This window comes from Sinohyriopsis cumingii, chromosome 1 (genome assembly GCF_028554795.1).
Source record: "Sinohyriopsis cumingii isolate HCF-2022 chromosome 1, ASM2855479v2, whole genome shotgun sequence".
Taxonomy (NCBI): domain Eukaryota; kingdom Metazoa; phylum Mollusca; class Bivalvia; order Unionida; family Unionidae; genus Sinohyriopsis; species Sinohyriopsis cumingii.
Genome location: NC_142961.1, coordinates 180,043,465 through 180,062,156, shown reverse-complemented (window position 1 = coordinate 180,062,156; position 18,692 = coordinate 180,043,465). Strand labels below are relative to the sequence as shown.

At 38.3% G+C, this 18,692-nt stretch overlaps 2 protein-coding genes across 2 annotated transcripts; one reads left to right on the top strand and one right to left on the bottom strand.

Moving 5' to 3' along the window:
* The first annotated feature begins 8,490 nt into the window (after window positions 1-8,490).
* LOC149808487 (uncharacterized) lies at window positions 8,491-11,062 on the top strand. Its single transcript, XM_089978043.1, has 2 exons — window positions 8,491-8,905; window positions 9,468-11,062. Exon 2 carries the CDS (start codon window positions 9,819-9,821, stop codon window positions 10,980-10,982), a length of 1,164 nt encoding a protein of 387 aa, XP_089834169.1. The 5' UTR covers window positions 8,491-8,905; window positions 9,468-9,818; the 3' UTR covers window positions 10,983-11,062.
* A 155-nt stretch (window positions 11,063-11,217) lies between these two features.
* On the bottom strand, window positions 11,218-13,113 carry LOC149808486 (uncharacterized). The gene is made up of 2 exons (XM_089978053.1): window positions 12,745-13,113; window positions 11,218-12,208 (listed from the first exon to the last, which is right to left on the bottom strand). The coding sequence occupies exons 1-2, from the start codon at window positions 13,015-13,017 to the stop codon at window positions 11,906-11,908; spliced, it is 576 nt and encodes a 191-aa protein (XP_089834179.1). The 5' UTR covers window positions 13,018-13,113; the 3' UTR covers window positions 11,218-11,905.
* Window positions 13,114-18,692: the final 5,579 nt, after the last annotated feature.

Here is an 18,692-nt window from a genome sequence, read left to right as displayed (position 1 = left end):
CCCCAACGGATTTACGAAATTATATAAATTACTCAATTTGACGAGTATTTACCCCATCAAAATTAAGAAATTTACTAATTTTGAAAAATTTCCTGGTTTTTATTTATTTTTTTGGCCATTTTTCTTTGGCGGAAAGATCAAAAATCTTAAGAATCTTCGATTCTATTTTCACGATCTCACCAACAAATTGATACTCAGTGTTTCTCCGCGTATATCAAGCAAATGTCCATTTTGATCTGTCAGTTTGAAATTTATCCTCGACAATAATCGATTGTGGCATCGCAGATAAAACGGATTTACTGGCTCTTTTATTATCAAAAAACCCGGAGAGGCGCTAGGTGAAAACGAATATAAGATAAATCCCTGCTGTGCCTGCTCTGACACAGACGAATCCACGTTGTAGCTACCTTCAACGACGTCCGCGTGAAGATAAATCGCGATAACTTCCGTTATGTTAACGATACCTGGCGAGATATACCGCCCTTGCCCGGCGGGATCATTATTATGTTTGAGAATCGATTCTGATTGTATTTTTTTAGTCCACGCGGCATGTAATTTCGGAAATAAATCATCGATGGTATCAGTGACGGATTTTCTCATTTCATCAACATCATAATCGGGAAATTTGAAATTTGGTAGCGTTTCCTCGGTTAATCCAAATACTCTCATGAATTTTTGTTTTTCTCCTGAATTTCTGATCAACTCGAATTTGCTAATAGGAAGAACATAATCGGCAATTGATATATCGTCGGTTATCGCCTGAATGAACATACCGTGATAATATTCAACATCATTCGCGAGTTGATTTAAAATCTTCACGCGTCCGATAATTTCGCTACATGAACCTGATTTATTTAAGATGCATTCATGAAAGGATTCCCGCAATAAATTTAATTGTAATTTATGTTCTTGAATAAATTCGTCGAGGGTTCTTCTTACCAAGATACCGTCTATGGGGGCTATTATCCTGTTAATATTGGTAGCGTCGAAGATTTTCACACCGGGGGGAATTTTAGGAAGAGGCAACCACGAGAGAATTCTTTCGTCCCTAAAAGTAAAAGCGAACATTACCAGGTTAAATTTGTGGTTATTCATGAGGTTGATGGCGCTGTGGATCAGAGGCTTGTGTTTGTTATCTTCCCTCCATCCTTCGTCGGTGGTAAAATCTGATTTTTTTGGCTCCGGTAGTTCTGGAGGAGCTTCTTCGTGCCAACCTGGAATAATAAAATCTGGTTTTTCTGGTTTTGCCAGAGGTGCGATTTCGGGCCAACCTAGAACTGTCCTAATCGATGACTGGTAAATATCGACGACATATGGCGATTTTACTTCGATTATCGACGACAACGTTGGATCGTGCGAGGATATTTTTATTCCTGGAGTAGCATCGCCGGTTATATTTGATATTCTACTAGTAAGTTCCTTATCTAGTTGCTCAATTTCGTAACTGCCTGTTGGTATGCCAACGACGATCCAATCGGGAGTTCCATCGGGGCGGTTTTTATTGGCAAAAACAAGCGAATTATTCGATGATAATCTACCAAATGATTTCGATCTAACATTGGGCCAGCTGTTATAGACGCGTAATTGTGACAGCGCAATTTCCTTGACGCTAATTGGTATTGGAAAATCGATACTAAATTCTGGCCTGGTTGAGCTTGCCGATATCAGCGTTGTTATCGGCGGTGTCGTGTTTGTCACGATTTGAGTTAGTTCGGACATTATTGATATTCATTTGTTCAATCTCGGAGTAGATATTTACCATCGAGGAAAATTCTGGGTCGGATATAACGCCGTCGTTGAGGCTTTCAGAAAGCAGCGATGATAATTTCGAATACGCCTCGTTGACCTGGGATAGTTTACTCGTGTATAGAGACAATTTCTCATTCGTGCATGATGATAATTTTTTTGCGATAATATTGAGAACACCGGCGATTGTTGTTGTCGATGATATTATTATCGTTGCTATGATCGGCGCGATTATTGTTACCGCGGATAAGATTATTCCTGCACCGGCGATTACTGCGCTTACCGCGTACACAGCAACATCGATGGCAACTAATCTACGCTGGTATTTTTTTATTTTTGTTTGATATTCGTCGAGAAGTTTTTTTAGCGAATCCTGCCATGAACGCGCCTGATTGTAACGGTAATCCGATGCGGTCATTTATTAATTAATTTCTAACCAATTGGAATCTCAATTCTTTTCACATCATCTCGTTCGAAAGTTGGGTTGGGTTGACCAACTGTGTTTATTCCGGATAAATATTCGAAAATTACAAAATAGGGAATTGGTTCTGTGACGGATCTATCTGGTGGTCCCAGAATAAATATTTGGTCGCTATCTTCACTTAGCGAAATAATAAAAAATCCAGGGTAAAATTCATGGATTTTACTGCCACGTTCCATTATTATATTAAATTTTATCTCGGAGATCACATATATTCGATATATACCAGTAATTGGCACTTTAAAAATAAAACTATCAAACACGGGTGACCAAATAAAATTCCCTGTCCTAAACACAAATGGTATATGGCAAGGAAGATTTTTTGTTACCACCTGATCAAAGACATGAAAACGCGCCAATTTTGGAAGATTTAGTGGTGGTATTTTTGTGTTAATATCGTCAACTTTTGTAGTTGCGTCGAGAAGTTTCCCCCCCAATTTTTGTATGTCAGGGCCGTAATAGGATTTATCGACCTTGTTGTCAATTTTTGTAGTTGCGTCAAGAAGTTTCGCTCTTAAATCTCGAATTTCTCCGTCGTACACCGATGTATCGACTTTTTGAAGCGCCAATCCATGCACTATGTTAAGATCCCTGTCAATGTTGTCAATATTCTCGTTGATTCTTTTTATTTCCTTGTTGATATCATCGTGCGATGTTTTATCGCTTTTCTGACTCATTACGATATTTATTTCGGTAATATCGGCGAGAATATTAGTAATATCCTCGTTGATTTTTCTTACTCTCTCGTTGAGATCATCGTGCGATGCTTGATCGGCTTTTTTCTTTGCTAGTTCGTTTGCGGCGGAGGAAGTATCGCTGGATGTTTTTATGTCCTCGTCAAATTTTTTGCTAAATTTAGATAAGGCATCGTCGAGTTTTTTAAGATCGTTATTTAGCCTGTTAAGTCTTTTTGTCACTCTGTCCTGAAGATCGTCGTATAATGTTTTATCGGCCTTCAGAAGCAACGTTGCTGATAGCTCGTTGTCCTTTTTTTCCACATCCGCGATATTGGCCTTCAGGGGTAACTTCGCTATAATATCGGCGATATCAGCGATGGATTTTGATACCGAATCTGACAGGCTAGTAAATTGATTAATGCGATCGTTATATTCGTCTCGCTTGATTATATCAGTTATTTTGACGTTGCTTGTTTGTAATCTTCCTTCGCGGCTCTGAAAAACAGCAACTTCGCCAGGATCTACTTCTGACAGCGATAGAAGATTGTTAATATCATCCCTTGTGGCGAACTTTGATAGATCGACGTCGGCTACTTCCTTCTTCCTGTAGAGGAATCTCCCGTAAATATCAACCATGATATTTATCTATGGCGTATTTAAATACGATCTTATGATACGGACCGGATGATTTTGAAATTGCATCAAGGACATTAATTGATTCAGGACCGCATTTCGGTGGATCCATTAACGTCTGCGTCGGAAGTGTCGAATACCAAATTGGAATATTTAACTTTGACACGTAATTGACGAATTCTTTTGGTGGAGCTAATCCGTACGAGTCAAAGTAAACAACTTCGCGTGGATTAATCGCGTAGGCGACCCAGTGTGTGCCAGGGCCGGTATTTGAATCGAGATTTATTATTCCTGTCTCGGTAGGGTTTGGTTTTTCTGGTAGTTGATCCCGCATAAATACGCCTCTGAAAAATTTTATTTTTTTATTCTTTGCTTCGTTGAATAAATCTAAATTTGAATAGGCCGTGCTAATCTTAGGCCGGATCCGTACGGGGGGCGTCTTAGATAAAGGCCGCTTCCCTTTTTTTTAACGTATCGCCCTCCCATTACTTTGTGTACTAGTTTGTCGCCTACAGCTCCGGCCGCACCTAATCCTATCGCTTTTGCAATTGCCGGAAGAGCCCCGGATAATAATCCAGGAATAGCAGCTAGGAAAGGAAAAATTCCGCCCGTTTTGACCATGTCTCTGATGGCACCTATACTAAGATTCACATGAACGCCGGAATTCGCCGATTTGGCTTTGGTGAAACGTTCACGTTGATTTTTAGTTAGCGACAGTTTGTTAGGACCGCCCTGAATTTGATCATTTTTCAGGGTTAATTTCAAACCGCATCGCTTTGATATCGCTGATTGGAGCTTTTTCATCTGACCGGGGGTCAGAGTTACGCTGACGTGTTCGTATGGCATATTAATAATCGTTTAATCTAAATTTAGAAAATCTTAAAATCTTCGATTTTAAAGTCACATTTTCTCGACAGGAGCGTCGATGATTCTCATTCTGCCACTGATGCCTTCCAAGATCATTGTTCTATCGCTGAGAATTACCGCGATCGCTTTGTGATTAAGTCCACCTGTGTTAATTCTGGCTTTGAAATGGATATCAACGACAGATTGCTTTACCAGATCAAGATGCTCCAGGGAAAAGTAATAGATAGGATAAAATTTATTAAAATCTAGCTGCGATATTTGCAATCCCGTATCGATATTTTGATCGCGACCCATGAAACTTAGCAAGCGATGATACGCACGAGCCGTCGAATGATTTTCAAAATCAATTGATATTTCCTCGGATGGTTCTTGTTGGCCATTTACTCTCAGAGACACATTTGTTGCTCCAATGTGATCAAATATCATGTGACTGTATAATTGATGATACCTATTGGCACGCAAAAACGCGATAAAGATATGCCTAGGTGCAGAAGTACCTTGCTGCGATGCAATACGCCAGGTAAAATCACCATTAATATTGGTAGTTGTGGAATCTGTTGTTGTTGTCACCCATGACATGACAGATTTACCGCCTTGGTTCATGAATGATAATAATTTTTCTTCCTCAATTATTGATGGGGTTATCGCTGGCATCCACAGGGTAAATTTTAGTAATCTTACTATGCCGTTATTATTCGCGGCATCATTGGGACCTATAATGCCGGTAGCGTAATCGACAGCACCTTCTCGCCAGATAGCATCGTTGCTATTTTCCTTTCTGACAAATGTTACGGTGTGTTTTGCTCCGTAGATAATTTTCCTGAAATGTCTGCAAAATCCGAATATATGGGATAACGGAATAGCACAAGAGAATCTTCTGTTACCTGGTGCTAGCATAGACCTTCGCGTGGTAAATCCGAGATTATAATCAGGATAAGATTTAATGATCATATCTTCGACATCATTATTGGGAACAGCAGGATTGGCGCGATCGTTGGGTTGTCTGATAAGGAACGGCCTACTTTCGGGACGATCAGTATTATCCTTGGCAAACATCATACTAGGGCCAGCTGATCTAGTAAAATCATCCGAGTATCTAGCTAGGCCTATTATCGTTGTTGCCAGATCAACATCGTTGGTAATTGACTCAATTTCTCTTCCATCGATCATGTAAGTGGCGCTCTTGAATAATGCCATAATACCGTTGTTAACAAATCCGACTCTAAAATCTGCCCCATAATTGGTACCATCCGTTTTAACAACTTCCCCAATAACTTCGATATATGCCTCAGATGGAAGAAAATATCTTGTTGTATCGTGAACTTGAATTTCCAAGCGATTAGGTGTATTTGGTTCAACTGCAATATACGAAAAATACTGGAAATCTCGTACGGATATATCTCTACCTACAGGCTCGTCCATGTCGAACACTTCATTTGACACTTGTGCGAACATTTATTAATAAGAATTTCATCTAAAACGAAGACCACTGCCTGAAATGAAGCTTGTATTTGCGACTTCCCTTGCTAGATTTGCGTTAGAAACTTCCTGTGCTAGGTCATTTATTTTTTTATTTGCTGCGTCGTTTATGGCTTTGCTGATTTCGGGGGGGCATTTCGCTGGTACTAGGTAATTTGACAGGCTGCTTTTTACGCATTAAATTTGATATTTTACTCCTGATAGCATCGAAGCCTTTGCTGGCCAAATTGCCGATACCAGAAACGACAGTCTCGCCAATCTTTCCTATTGCTTTTGACGCGAATTGCTTAGCTGCGGGTCCTATTTTAGGTATTACTCGCGTGACGAAACTTTTAACGATATCTCCGAACCCATTGCCGTGAATATATTTGTATACAGGCAATCGAGAGTTAACTATGCGGACCTGTTTAGGCCTGCGCTGATGTTTGTGAACAATCATGTTATTTCAATTGTGTTGTTTTAATCGATGAGTTCGTCAGCGAGCTCCTTGTAAATGTAAGAGTCGATGACACCGCCGCGGAATAATCGCTGACAAATATCTGAGGCTTCGTTGATTATTTCACGAGAGTTATTTCCGGCTCGTTTTCCTCCGATTAATACTTCGAGGCGAGACACGTCGTTGACAACGCTGTCAGGGCAAATGGTATATCCGCTTCCTATCTTTGGTTCTGGAGATGGCGATGAATTACTATCCCACCCTAATAGGTCTTCCTCTTCTTCCTCTTCTTCCTCTGGTTCCCTCGGTTTTTCTGTTTCTTTTATTTTTTTTATAAATTCTAGATAACCTGGATCATTAAAATCGACAGTTTTTTTCTTTGTGGCAAAATATACCGCGGAAGGCCATTCCTCTTTGGTATATTTATCAGTTCTTTTACCAAGCAAAAATTCCTCTCTATCATCGAAGCCAGATTTGGCAACGTTGATCAAATTATCTCCCACTTTAAAATACCTAATCGCGTCATCGGTAAAATGAGCGAAAGGATAGGATCCCTCTATTGATATTTCCTTCACCTCCTCTGGTTGTGATGTTACCACAATTTTAGATCTTTTTTTTTACCCCAGGTGTACTCATTTTACTCAAATATCTCTCCTGAGCAGCTTTCCAATATTTAGGATAAAACGGATTAGTTTTGGTTATCTGTTTCAAATTAAATCTAGCTCGAAATATTAATCTTTTCCAAAGATATCGCGAATTATTTTTTTTTAATCCCGACTTTGTTAAAAAACTCGACCTACTGTCGAAAGAATCTTCCGCAAACGCGCCAAGCGCATCAAGATCATTACCAAAAATATCAAATTGTTTTAACATCGTAGCCCAACCATCATCAGTAAACAAATTTTTTATTTTATCTCGAGCTTCTATTTCCTCCTTCCCCTCCTTCTCTTCTTCTTCTTCTTCTGCTTCTTCTTCTATTTGCAGTTGTTCTTGTTGCTCTTCTGCCTGTTTTTGTTCCCGTGCACGCCGTAATTCTTCTTGAAATTTTTCCCGCCGCTCCCTTGCTCGTGCTCGTTCTTCTGCTTGTTCTTGACGAATTTGACCAAGCTGTTCTGGTACTAATCGAGTGTGTTCCTCAATGTCTTTCGTCATGGGAATAAGCCCGCGCTTCCTAAGTTCCTCAATATCATCTTTTTTCTCACCGTATGCGACTTGCTCGATTGTTCCAGTGACTGGCTTTAGCCATTTCGACGATATCTCGGTAATTCCATATTGCATATCTTCGTAATCACGAACTTTTTTCTTAAATAATTGTTTTGTCGGGATAAGCTTCTTTACTGCAGCTAACTCCTCTCGCGCTAATCTAGCAGAATGAGGCTCTCCAACTGTGCTAGTTTTCCGACTCATATTATTTTCAAGTATATTATTTTAATGCGACGTAAAATTGGCCAAAGCAGCCCAAAGATGCAAAATCACATTAACACAATAAAATATCCCCAGACCGCCCCCCCCCCCCCGAAAATCTTCCTTTTTTACTTGCTCGAATGCACACATAAATTGCACTCGGCGGGGATTTTACGCAAATTATTTTTCGTAGGAGGCGTTATTTCTGCTTTCTGAGGCTTCTACGGATAAAGTTCTCGCAGGAAGGTTTATTTCGTCTGGAACGGCTGGTCTGTACAACTTCCCTGCTGCTAAGCATGCAAACGTATGCAACGAAATGCCCATTTTAGTAGTTGATTATGCCCCTATTAATGAAAATGCCACTGAAAAAGTAAACCATTCGGCCATTCTGATCGGTCGATGCCAAATATGATATCAAGTTGGCTGTGCTTTGAAGTGGACACATTCATGTTTACTGGGAGAACTTTCGGTCAGTTCTGAAATAGGTGCCAAAAATGATACATCTCCAAAGTAACGTATTTTAAAAAGAATATTTTGTTCCCTTCACCAGCTACGTTAGCCATATGGTATTGAATCTTTTATATATATCTACCCGTGTATATCAATTGTGAGGATAGGTCAAGGAATAAATCTAACGATATATAATTTATTTATTTATTTATTTATTGAAGTTCCTGAAATTCGAAACTTTAGGAAACCGGAATCCCAGCAAGACCGAAATATTTTCCTTCTTTAATGTTACCATTTTTCCTTAGTCAGCCGAAACCACATAACGTCTACAACCGAAACAAATTTCCATCCCGAATTTAAATTTTACGATGAAAGACAAGCATGAAACCGAAACTCACTTCAAACGTGGAAATGTATGCTTGCTGCACAAATTCCTTACAAACCTGGAATCGATTAAATACAGCTGGCCAGTACTCTAGTGGGTTTATCTAACGACTCATACAATATCCTAAGGCCACGGTAAGTTCAGACACTATGAGGTTTGTTCAGCCGTGGACCTTGTGTGACGTCACGAATCACCACCTCATACCTAAAAATAGAATGGAACCCCAGCTTCGGACATAGATTATTACCTTATCCTTTGGTAGAAAATCACTCAGTGGTGCAGCTGAAACGATGCTTACAGTGCAGAGATTTGACCATCAGTGGAAATCTAAGCGATTTGATCAAAAGGTATGTAAAATTCAGTGTGTATATACTGCATGCATTTGATGCTTCCAATATTGGCAATAGAACGGTTAAGTAGAACGAACATCGTGCCTATATAATGTCATCCCCCCCAAAAAAAATTTTTTTTAAAAAGTAAATAGACCACCAAAGCATCATTACTAGTTCGTTCTAAATGTAAGAGGTGAATTTATTTGTAAACAAAATGTTCATTGCATTGAAAATCAGAGCAGCAATGCACGATATCGCCCCCCCCCCCCCAATTCATTTGGTCGCAGACACAAAATATTATTATCTTTTAACCGACCGTGAGAACAAAGATATGTGACCTAGTAGTCTCTCTATCACTCCAAGTCCTTATGTGCTTGTATCATTTCTGTATCAAAGAGAAATTCAATGATGAATTAGTTTGTTCAGTAATATGGGGTATTTGTTTCTGTCGGTTAGGTTCACAGGGTTTTTCCCGAGGTGTGGCGTGAACATTAAATTTTAAATAGTTATTTTGTTGTACTCTATTATTATGATTATTATTATTAATATTAACAGTATTATTCATCTATCTTTGCAGGGTCAGACAATGCATAGAAGCAGGAAATAGTCAGTCCATTTCTATATCTGTTGATGGTGGCAAATGGTATGATCTCAAACTGAAGAAACTTAAAGAGACTGAGACACAGCATCGAGACAAACCTAAAGCTTCTATTCCCCCATCACAGGTTGGAATATTTTTCCTTCTGTTGATCTTCCTAAGCATGTTAATGCAGGACATGTGCATCATCACATTATAGAATCAGTGCAGTTTACAGGACAAACCCAAAATACTGAAGAGAATGAAAATGATGATGATGTGCAGGACTTACATACAGCTAAACCTTTAAATAGAGGAAGAAACTATTTTAAAAGTGGCCACGTACAGTCAATGAAAGACTGTGAGAAGAATGGCACATCTTATTTAAAAGCTAAAGGCATGGCTTCTTATGTAATGAGTACTATGTACGATACAATGGTACAAATTTCTAAAGACAGTGGATTTGTTAGAAATGCCTCATGTACATGCATTGCATCTTCAATGGGCAGATGTAGCCATGTTTGTGCACTTCTTTTTGCAATGCTGGACTTTATTGAAAAGAATGGAACTGATGCTCAATCTTGCACATCAAAATGCTGTGAATGGAACAAGGGACGTAAAAGATATAAGGACCCAAAGTGTGTGTCAGATGTGATTTATGAAAATATCAAGAAACGAAAAATCAGTGATGTTATACTGTATGATCCAACACCAGCATACAGTCGGCGAACTCCTCTGAAAGCTGTCACAGATCTGTTAAATGCTATTGAAAGCAACTCTACGTCATCATCAGAAAATATGTGGCAGTCCATCATTTACAGGCAATATGCAGATTATGAACTAGATGCAGAATCAAAAGCACTTCTGTGTGAAAAAAGGAGTGCTCTTCTCCAAAACATTTTGTTACCAAACAGCCCTTACCCACAGGAAATTGTAAAGGAGCAAGGAAGTGCCGAATGGTTTTTGGAGAGGCGCGTTAGGGTCACAGCCTCAGTGAGTAAGACTGTGTCAACAGCAAGCAACCCCCAGTCTGCTCATTCCATTTTAAATAAAATTTTGTGGGAGGAGAAGGCTTTAAAGTCTTGTACAATGTTATATGGAATAGAGAATGAAACAAATGCATTTACAGATTATTTAACTAAATCTAGAATGGAAACTGAAGGATTTTCTGCTGTGAAAACAGGATTATGGGTCAATTCCAAGTACCCAGAACTTGCTTGTAGTCCTGATGGATTAGTTTTAGATCCTGGAGAAGAAAATAAGTATGGACTGCTTGAAACAAAATGTCCACAGATTCTTCAGGGAAAAGATATTAGGAAGTTTGATGAACAATTAACCAAGAAGCAACAGAGTGGCTTCTGTCTGCGAAGATCCAATGGACATATCGAGTTAAGAAAAAATCACGCATATTACTTTCAAATTCAAACACAGCTTGGTATAATGGGACTTAAAAGGTGTGACTTTGTGGTATGGTCTGATATACATTTTGAAAAAATAAGAGTCCAATTTGACTAAGATTTTTGGGGATCACTTTCTGAAAAGTTAATTTCATTCCATCACAAATGGTTATGTCCAGAATTCTTTGAAATGAGAATTCCAAGAAGGCTGATGCCAAAGAGTTTGTGATAAATAGTCAGGACTGCAGGCAATTCATTTCATTTGGAAGAATCTTGACAGCAAGAGAGCGATAATGAATCAATCAATTTAATATTGTACAAGACGACTAATACAAATTTAAAATAAGTATGTATTTGTGTGAAAATGTTTAATGAGGTACAAGATATTTACATTGACATGTTTTGTGTGCATGTAACAGACTGAAACGTGATTAAGAATATTTTTTCAGTTACTAGAAAAACCAAGATACACTGACAAACCGAAATGCACATGTATTTACATGTTCTCTGTATATTTTCCTAGTTATAGCATGCGTCAATTGGTCATACTTTATTGGACAGGTTGATCGTTCCGGATGGGAGGTGGTTTGACTCTATGTATGTATACTACGATTCGCCATGTATAAGGTCTGTTGAATCAAATACGACCGAGTGACATCATTACATGAATTGTGCTATAAAGCAATTAATTCGTATCTAAATCACATAAATCATATTTTATTTCGCTTTATATTACATTATTATTCAAACAAAAATAATAATTTGTGTGTGGAAACTGATATATACAGAGAGAACATGTAAATACATGCGTATTTCAGTGTTTATATTAACCCATATATTTTTATTTTCAATAAAAGTAACATTATTGTGTTTTTTCATAAATGCTGCATGTTGCTCTTTATAATTGACAATTGTATTTTATAACCTGACACTGTATTTTCTATTGCGATTTATATGCCAATAAAATTAAATTGTACAAAAATCAACTTCAACAATGATTTTTCATTTCTCATTCATGGCTGCCTGTAAATTACTGGAAGGTCATTGGCAGATACTCATTTGACAAGAGGTTCCTGGAAATTTACAAGACAACAAACAACATAAACAATTTGAGTTATTATTGGTTCCAGACTCAGTGGCATGGTCTTGTGGAATAAATGAAAGCTTTTCACTCTTTCGATTGCCCTTTGGAGAGTCCACATCTGCAAGAAGCATCACTGGGCTATAAGCCAAATCAAGCAGTGCTTGTGCTACATCCTGTGTGTCCAATTTCAGCTGCTTCTTAGTCGACCTATATACGTCTCTCTCTTTAGGTGGTTTTCTCTTGTCGCAGTAACGTTGAATCTGTAAAGAAAAACAAATCAGCAAAAGAAAGAATGGGATCAGAAATGGGAGACCTTATTCTAAAGTACACACACACACACACACACACACACACACACACACAAATCAGTGTGGGATCCAATAATGCATGTGATACTCTAAATGCACAAGGTTATTACATCATCATAATAACTACAAAGTTTTGTGAAATACATGAAGCAATTAAGGTGTAGTCATAAAAAATGATGATAAGAAAAATGAATAGACAAATGGAAACCTATTTGGGTATCGCAATTTTTTTATATCAACTGGGTCTATTCGGAATGCAATCATGTACATTGAAACAAAGTGAAACAAATGATGTAAATAATATACGCACTAGAAAACACCCACCCACATTGCAGGGTAATTGTATCACATGACAAACGTCTTAATAACATGTTATTATTCACATGCAGAGTTTCATTATCTCATGGTTATTTATTACACGTTTCTAAAGAAACGTTATCAGCAGTAGCCTTCGTACGTGTTACCTACATGGATACATAAACACTTACCTGTATAGGCGTTAAAGTCGCAGGCATAGGGTCGGGATGCTGCTCGCTGGGTCCATATCCACCAACGAAGTGAAGAGTACAAATAAACGTGTCCTTTGTGACTTTTTCAACGTCAAAATTTTTCCTTCCGCAAGCTCTAACCCATCGACGACACCTGTCAAGATCTTTGTTTGGGTTTGGGAATGGAATGAAAGTAACTCCCTTCATGTGATCTTTATTTACATATCTAGAGTCACTACGGCAAATACCATAACAACAGTGTTTTAAAACCATTATTGACGCTTAAAAACAAATGTTATCGCTTAGAATACGATGAAAACAGAAATACAGTTTACTCACGGCTGATTCTATGTTTGTCCGAAAACAATATGGCTGACGGCGCAATGCCTAGCGGGTTAATGACATCATAAGATATTTATAGCTGGCTGAACAACCCTATCCCCCAAAAAGAGCCAGCTTTCAACACATACCTAAATGTTTGTGGGTAAGCTATTTAAAAAAGATCACGTTTAGCTGCTTTTGTATAATTGTGATTTATGCTATTCATCTGTATAGGAAAAAATTGAACATGTTTTGTTTGTTGAACTGTCTGTAGTTATATATGAGTCACTTAGGACACATAACAGTATTAATGGAGGTTTAAATGCGGGAGTTATGTTATATATTAAAAGTATCCATAGGTTTAATACACCGGAAGCATTTCGTGGGCACCATGGTAATGTTAATTGTTTAAATGATAGTTTCTCTATTAGAAATATTTATTGAATAACACCAGAATTTAACATCGAAATGCTAATTGGGGAGCATAGGGACTTTAAGATGGAAATGTCACTTAGGGGTCACAACGAGAATGCTAATGCTAAAATATTTATAAACATTCCATTACACACCCGTGCTATCCATCTTTCTTATTAAAAGTAAACACATCTCTACTATCCAGCACACTCGTTTTGATTACAATCCCAAACGTTACTGTAAATAAACAACATATCATGGCAGTAGAGACAACACCAAACCTCATACAGGAATATGAAGACATATTCAATGGAGAAGGTCTCTTGGAAGGAGAACTCCACCTTGAACTGACAGAACAAGCCAAACCAGTAAAACTGCCAGTGAGGAAAATTCCATTAGCTGTTAAGACGAAGTTGAGGGTAGAAATTCAACGACTGGTGAAACTTGGAATATTGACTAAGGAGAAAGAACCAACACACTGGATTTCTAGCATGGTGGTGGTTATGAAGAACAACAAGAAAATACGGCTGTGCATTGACCCACAACCTATAAATAAGGTCTTGAAAAGAAACCATTACCCAATTCCAACGATAGAGGATGTTCTGCCAGACCTGAGCAAGGTGAGAATTTTTACTGTTGTGGATGCAAAAAATGGGTCTTGGCATGTTAAGTTAGATGAGGAATCTAGCAAACTCACCACATTTGGAACGCCATGGGGACGATACAGATGGAGGAGAATGCCATTTGGTATAGCACCAGCGCCAGAAGAATTTCAGGGGAGAATTGATGAAGCTTTGGAAGGGATTCAAGGTGTGAAAGCAATTCATGATGATATTCTAGTTTGGGGAAGTGATGAAGATTATGTTAAGGCCACAGAGGATCACGACAGAAAGCTTATCAAACGTTTTGAGAGATGTCGCACAAAGAATGCTAAATTGAACAAAGAGAAGATGAAATTGAGGCAGAAGGAAGTCACATTCATGGGACATGTGATCTCTGCAGAAGGGTTGAAAGTTGACAGTGCAAAGGTAGAGGCAATCAAAGAAATGCTTATACCGACCGATAAACAGGCAGTCCAGCGACTGTTAGGTATGGTGAACTATGTTCAGAAGTTTGCTCCAAGGCTATCGGAAGTGACAGAGCCATTAAGACAGTTGATCAAGAAGGACGCCGAGTTTTATTGGGATCAAATTCATGATAAATGCCTTCATGAAATTAGAGAGATATTGACATCAGCACCAGTTCTAAGGTACTTTGACCATGAGAAGGACACTATTCTTCAATGTGATGCATCGGAAACAGGGTTAGGGGCTTGTTTGCTGCAAGAGGGGCACCCAGTAGCCTATGCCTCACGTGCACTCACAGTGACTGAGGTAAATTATGCACAAATTGAGAAAGAGCTACTAGCAATAGTTTTTGGAATGGAAAGGTTTGAGAACTACGTCTACGGGAGACGAGTAGTCATAGAAAGTGACCACAAACCACTTGAAATAATCTGCAAGAAAACTTTAGTTAGTGCACCAAAGCGACTGCAAAGAATGCTGTTAAAACTGCAGAAATTTGACTTCATGGTAGTCTTCAAGCAAGGTACACAAATGTACATGGTTGATACATTGAGTCGTGCATATTTGCCCTGTAACAAGAAAGTATGCGATAGCGATAGAGTGTTTGAGGTTGATACCCGCTCATTCACAGAGAAAGCAATAGAAAGTGTGAGTATGGTTGAGTATCTACCAGTTTCTATGGAACGCATCATTGAGATTCAGAGAGAAACTGAAACAGATTTTCAGTTAAGACAGTTGAAAAAAGTCATTCAAAGAGGATGGCCAGAAAAAAAGTACTTCCACAAGACCTACAGTATTACTTTCCTTTCCGAGAGGAACTGACATTACGGAATGGCCTGATTTTCAAAAGTAACCGTGTAGTGATCCCTGCCACACTGAAAGGTTCGATAATGGAAAGGCTGCACTCCAGTCACATAGGAATACAAGGCTGTCTGCGAAGAGCCAGAGAAGCTATATATTGGCCAAACATGAATCGCGAAATAGAAAACTACATTGCGAAGTGTGAAACATGCAATGCATATTCTTCTCAGCAGCAGAAAGAATCACTCATAAGTCACGATGTGCCTACCAGGCCATGGGAGAAGATAGGTGTAGATCTATGTGAATTTGACAGCAAAGCATATCTGGTCACAGTAGACTATTATTCAAATTTTGTTGAAGTTGATAGACTTTATAATAAGACCGCCAAAGAAGTCATCATGAAAGTGAAAGCTCACATGGCCAGTTATGGAATACCAGATGAACTTGTATCAGACAATGGACCACCATTCTCAGGAAAAGATTTTTCAGAATTTGCACGTTCTTACGAGTTCAAACACAAAACTAGCTCACCAGGATACCCTCAATCAAATGGAAGAGTGGAGAACGCAGTGAAAACAGTGAAGAGATTAATGAGGAAATCAGAACAATCTAGATAAGATCCCTACCTCGCGCTACTAGATTTCCGGAATACACCAACGGAAGGATTGCAGTCATCACCAGCACAATGCATGTTCAATAGGCGTACAAGAACTTTACTGCCAATGTCAAAAAGACTTATAATGCCAAGGACACAGTCACAGGAAAGTACCAGATCTAAGTTGTTGGTAAACAAAAGGAAACAAGAAAAATACTACAATAGGAGTGCAAAGGATTTGCAACCATTACACACTGGAGATGTTGTTAGGGTTAAACCCAGTGACAAACATGGTACATGGCGAAAGGCATACGTAGAAGGAAAAGTTGACATTCTCTCTTACAAGGTTCGGACAGAAGATAGTAGTGTGTATCGCAGGAACAGAAAGCATCTGCGAGCTACAAATGAAAAGTTCATTGACCCTGATATTCAGGATCTACACCCAACACCCGATGAATCGCAAACACCAGAAATTCTCATGCCGTCTGATACATGCAAAACAGAAACAGAAATTCATGTACCACAAGAAATTGAAAGAACCAATAGTGGTGCAAAGATTACATCTCAGAACAAGTCTAGACCAAAGATGAGCGAACAACAACCATTGAATAATAATGGCGGATCTCCAGACAACTATCAGACATCTAGAGGGAGAAGTGTTAAGAAACCTGTGTATTTGAAAGACTATATCACTTAAATATGAATGTATGTTAATTCCTAGGACATTGATGCAAAGTTGAAAATAAGAGTGGATAGAAAATTGAGTTAAGACAGAAAGAACTTTAAATAATTCATTTTAATAAATCATTTGCTAGTGATATCTAGGAAAGCTGACCATTCCTATATTAAAGAATAATCTCATTTTGATTCTGCATGCATAAAGCTGAGAATTCTAGTCAGATTTTATTGGTAGTAAATTTAGTACTCTTGAAAGAAAGTGCTCATAGCATAACAAAGGAATTGTATATTAACATTATGTGCCAGCAATCAAGTTAATGGAGAAAATCTATTTTAAGAAGGGAGATGTAACGTAATGCATATGTACATGTATTAGTCTAGTTCACAGTAAGGTTGTACGAGTTATTCCCCTTATTACTGTTGTAAGCTCTTGTCAAAAGAATATGAGAGGAATGCAACATGTGCTAGAGCAGAGTGAATAAAACGTGTTGAGCACAGCCCAGTCTTCTGTCTTGAATTTGTCATAAAAAGACGTTACACCCTTCAGTCCCCGGTAATCGATATACAATACTATACACCTACCTCACATTACAGCACCCGCTTTTTTATTACAATCCACCATACATCCTATCATACAGCACACCGTTTTTGGTATACAGCCACACACTACTATCCATCACCTACGTTTTTGATACACTCTTCACCGGTTGTTTCCATGTGGAAACATTATTAGACATCTACGGAAAATGTAATGTCAACATTTTTAGATAGTATATAATACGCACCTTTTGATTACTATCCAATGACCACTTTGCAATTACTATCCAATACCCACATTTTTGACTACCCCCGGGTGGTCGCGTGATTTAAAACGCACGCTCGATTACTATCCAACACACATTTTCTTAATTGCTATCCAACAATCCCTTTTTGATTACTATTCAATACCTCGCACTATGCTATCCAAAATGGCGCATGTGGTGACCAATACTTAGATGTATATATTTAGAAAGACACAAACGTACTATCGCACATTAGGGGCAGAGGATATACAAAAGAAGACGATAAATACACATGCACACGCTATTACACACCAATATATGTAGTGTTAGAGAAATACTATACACACGTATGAGAGGGTTTTAAAGTTTCAGCTGGGTTGTAAACAAAGACATAGACATACACAAAAATGTACATACATGCAGCAGATTGTGTGGCGTGATTGTGAGGAGAATCTCTCTTTTGGAAGAGATTTTATTGGCCCTATCAAGGATATTTTCATCAGTCACTACTCTCCATCAGTGATCACACCTCAAAGGTCGGGCTCCACATTTATCACAACCCCTACTCGATCGATCCAAATCCCTACTCCAATGATTAATTGATACTGTAACGGAAAAGTGATAAAGGTTGGCTTCACTTTCCCAGTCCTCAATTGGTACAATGAGGGGTTTGGGATCCTGATGTTGCAATTGAATGAACAAGTTTTCCATTTGGAACTTTGTTTTTAGCACACACCACCGAATTCTAAGAAGCTGTGTACGACATGTAAATCACATGTACATTCCTGGCATCACTTTTTTAAAAGAAAGAACAAGTTACCGTTTATTCAGTTCTGTTCTGATCAAAGGCAATGAAAAAACGTTAGTTTAAACTTGACAGTTTGCTTGGAAATATGTCGAATAATTCTATGAACCGAGAGACTACGTACTTTGTTTCAAGAGAGTTTCTACGCGTTTCATTTCCAGGACAGCCAGTAGAGGTAAATAATAGGAAAAAATAAATCTGTTCTTCTCTTCCTGATAGACTTTGAACATTACACTTTCTGGAGAATGCCTTCAAATCTTTAACTTGGTGGAATCTGTTTGTCGGTTATTTAGAGTATTATGTAATAAATAGAAAAATAGTGACATTAATAAGGGATATTTTAGAGAGAGGTTGTCACCAAGGAGACCCTTTAGACCCTACTGATTTATAACAGGAATTGAACTTCGCGCATTAGAACTAAAAAGGAACACAAATAGTAAAGCTATTTGCTATACGAAATGGAGTTAAAATAAGGGCATTACGCTGAT

Excerpts from the sequence above, each read along its gene's own strand:
- LOC149808486 (XM_089978053.1), bottom strand. The coding sequence starts at position 13,017 with ATGGTTTTAAAACACTGTTGTTATGGTATTTGCCGTAGTGACTCTAGA. Across the intron at positions 12,209-12,744 it reads CGACTTTAACGCCTATACAG|ATTCAACGTTACTGCGACAA; the intron begins GTAAGTGTTTAT and ends TTTTCTTTACAG.
- LOC149808487 (XM_089978043.1), top strand. The coding sequence starts at position 9,819 with ATGAAAGACTGTGAGAAGAATGGCACATCTTATTTAAAAGCTAAAGGC.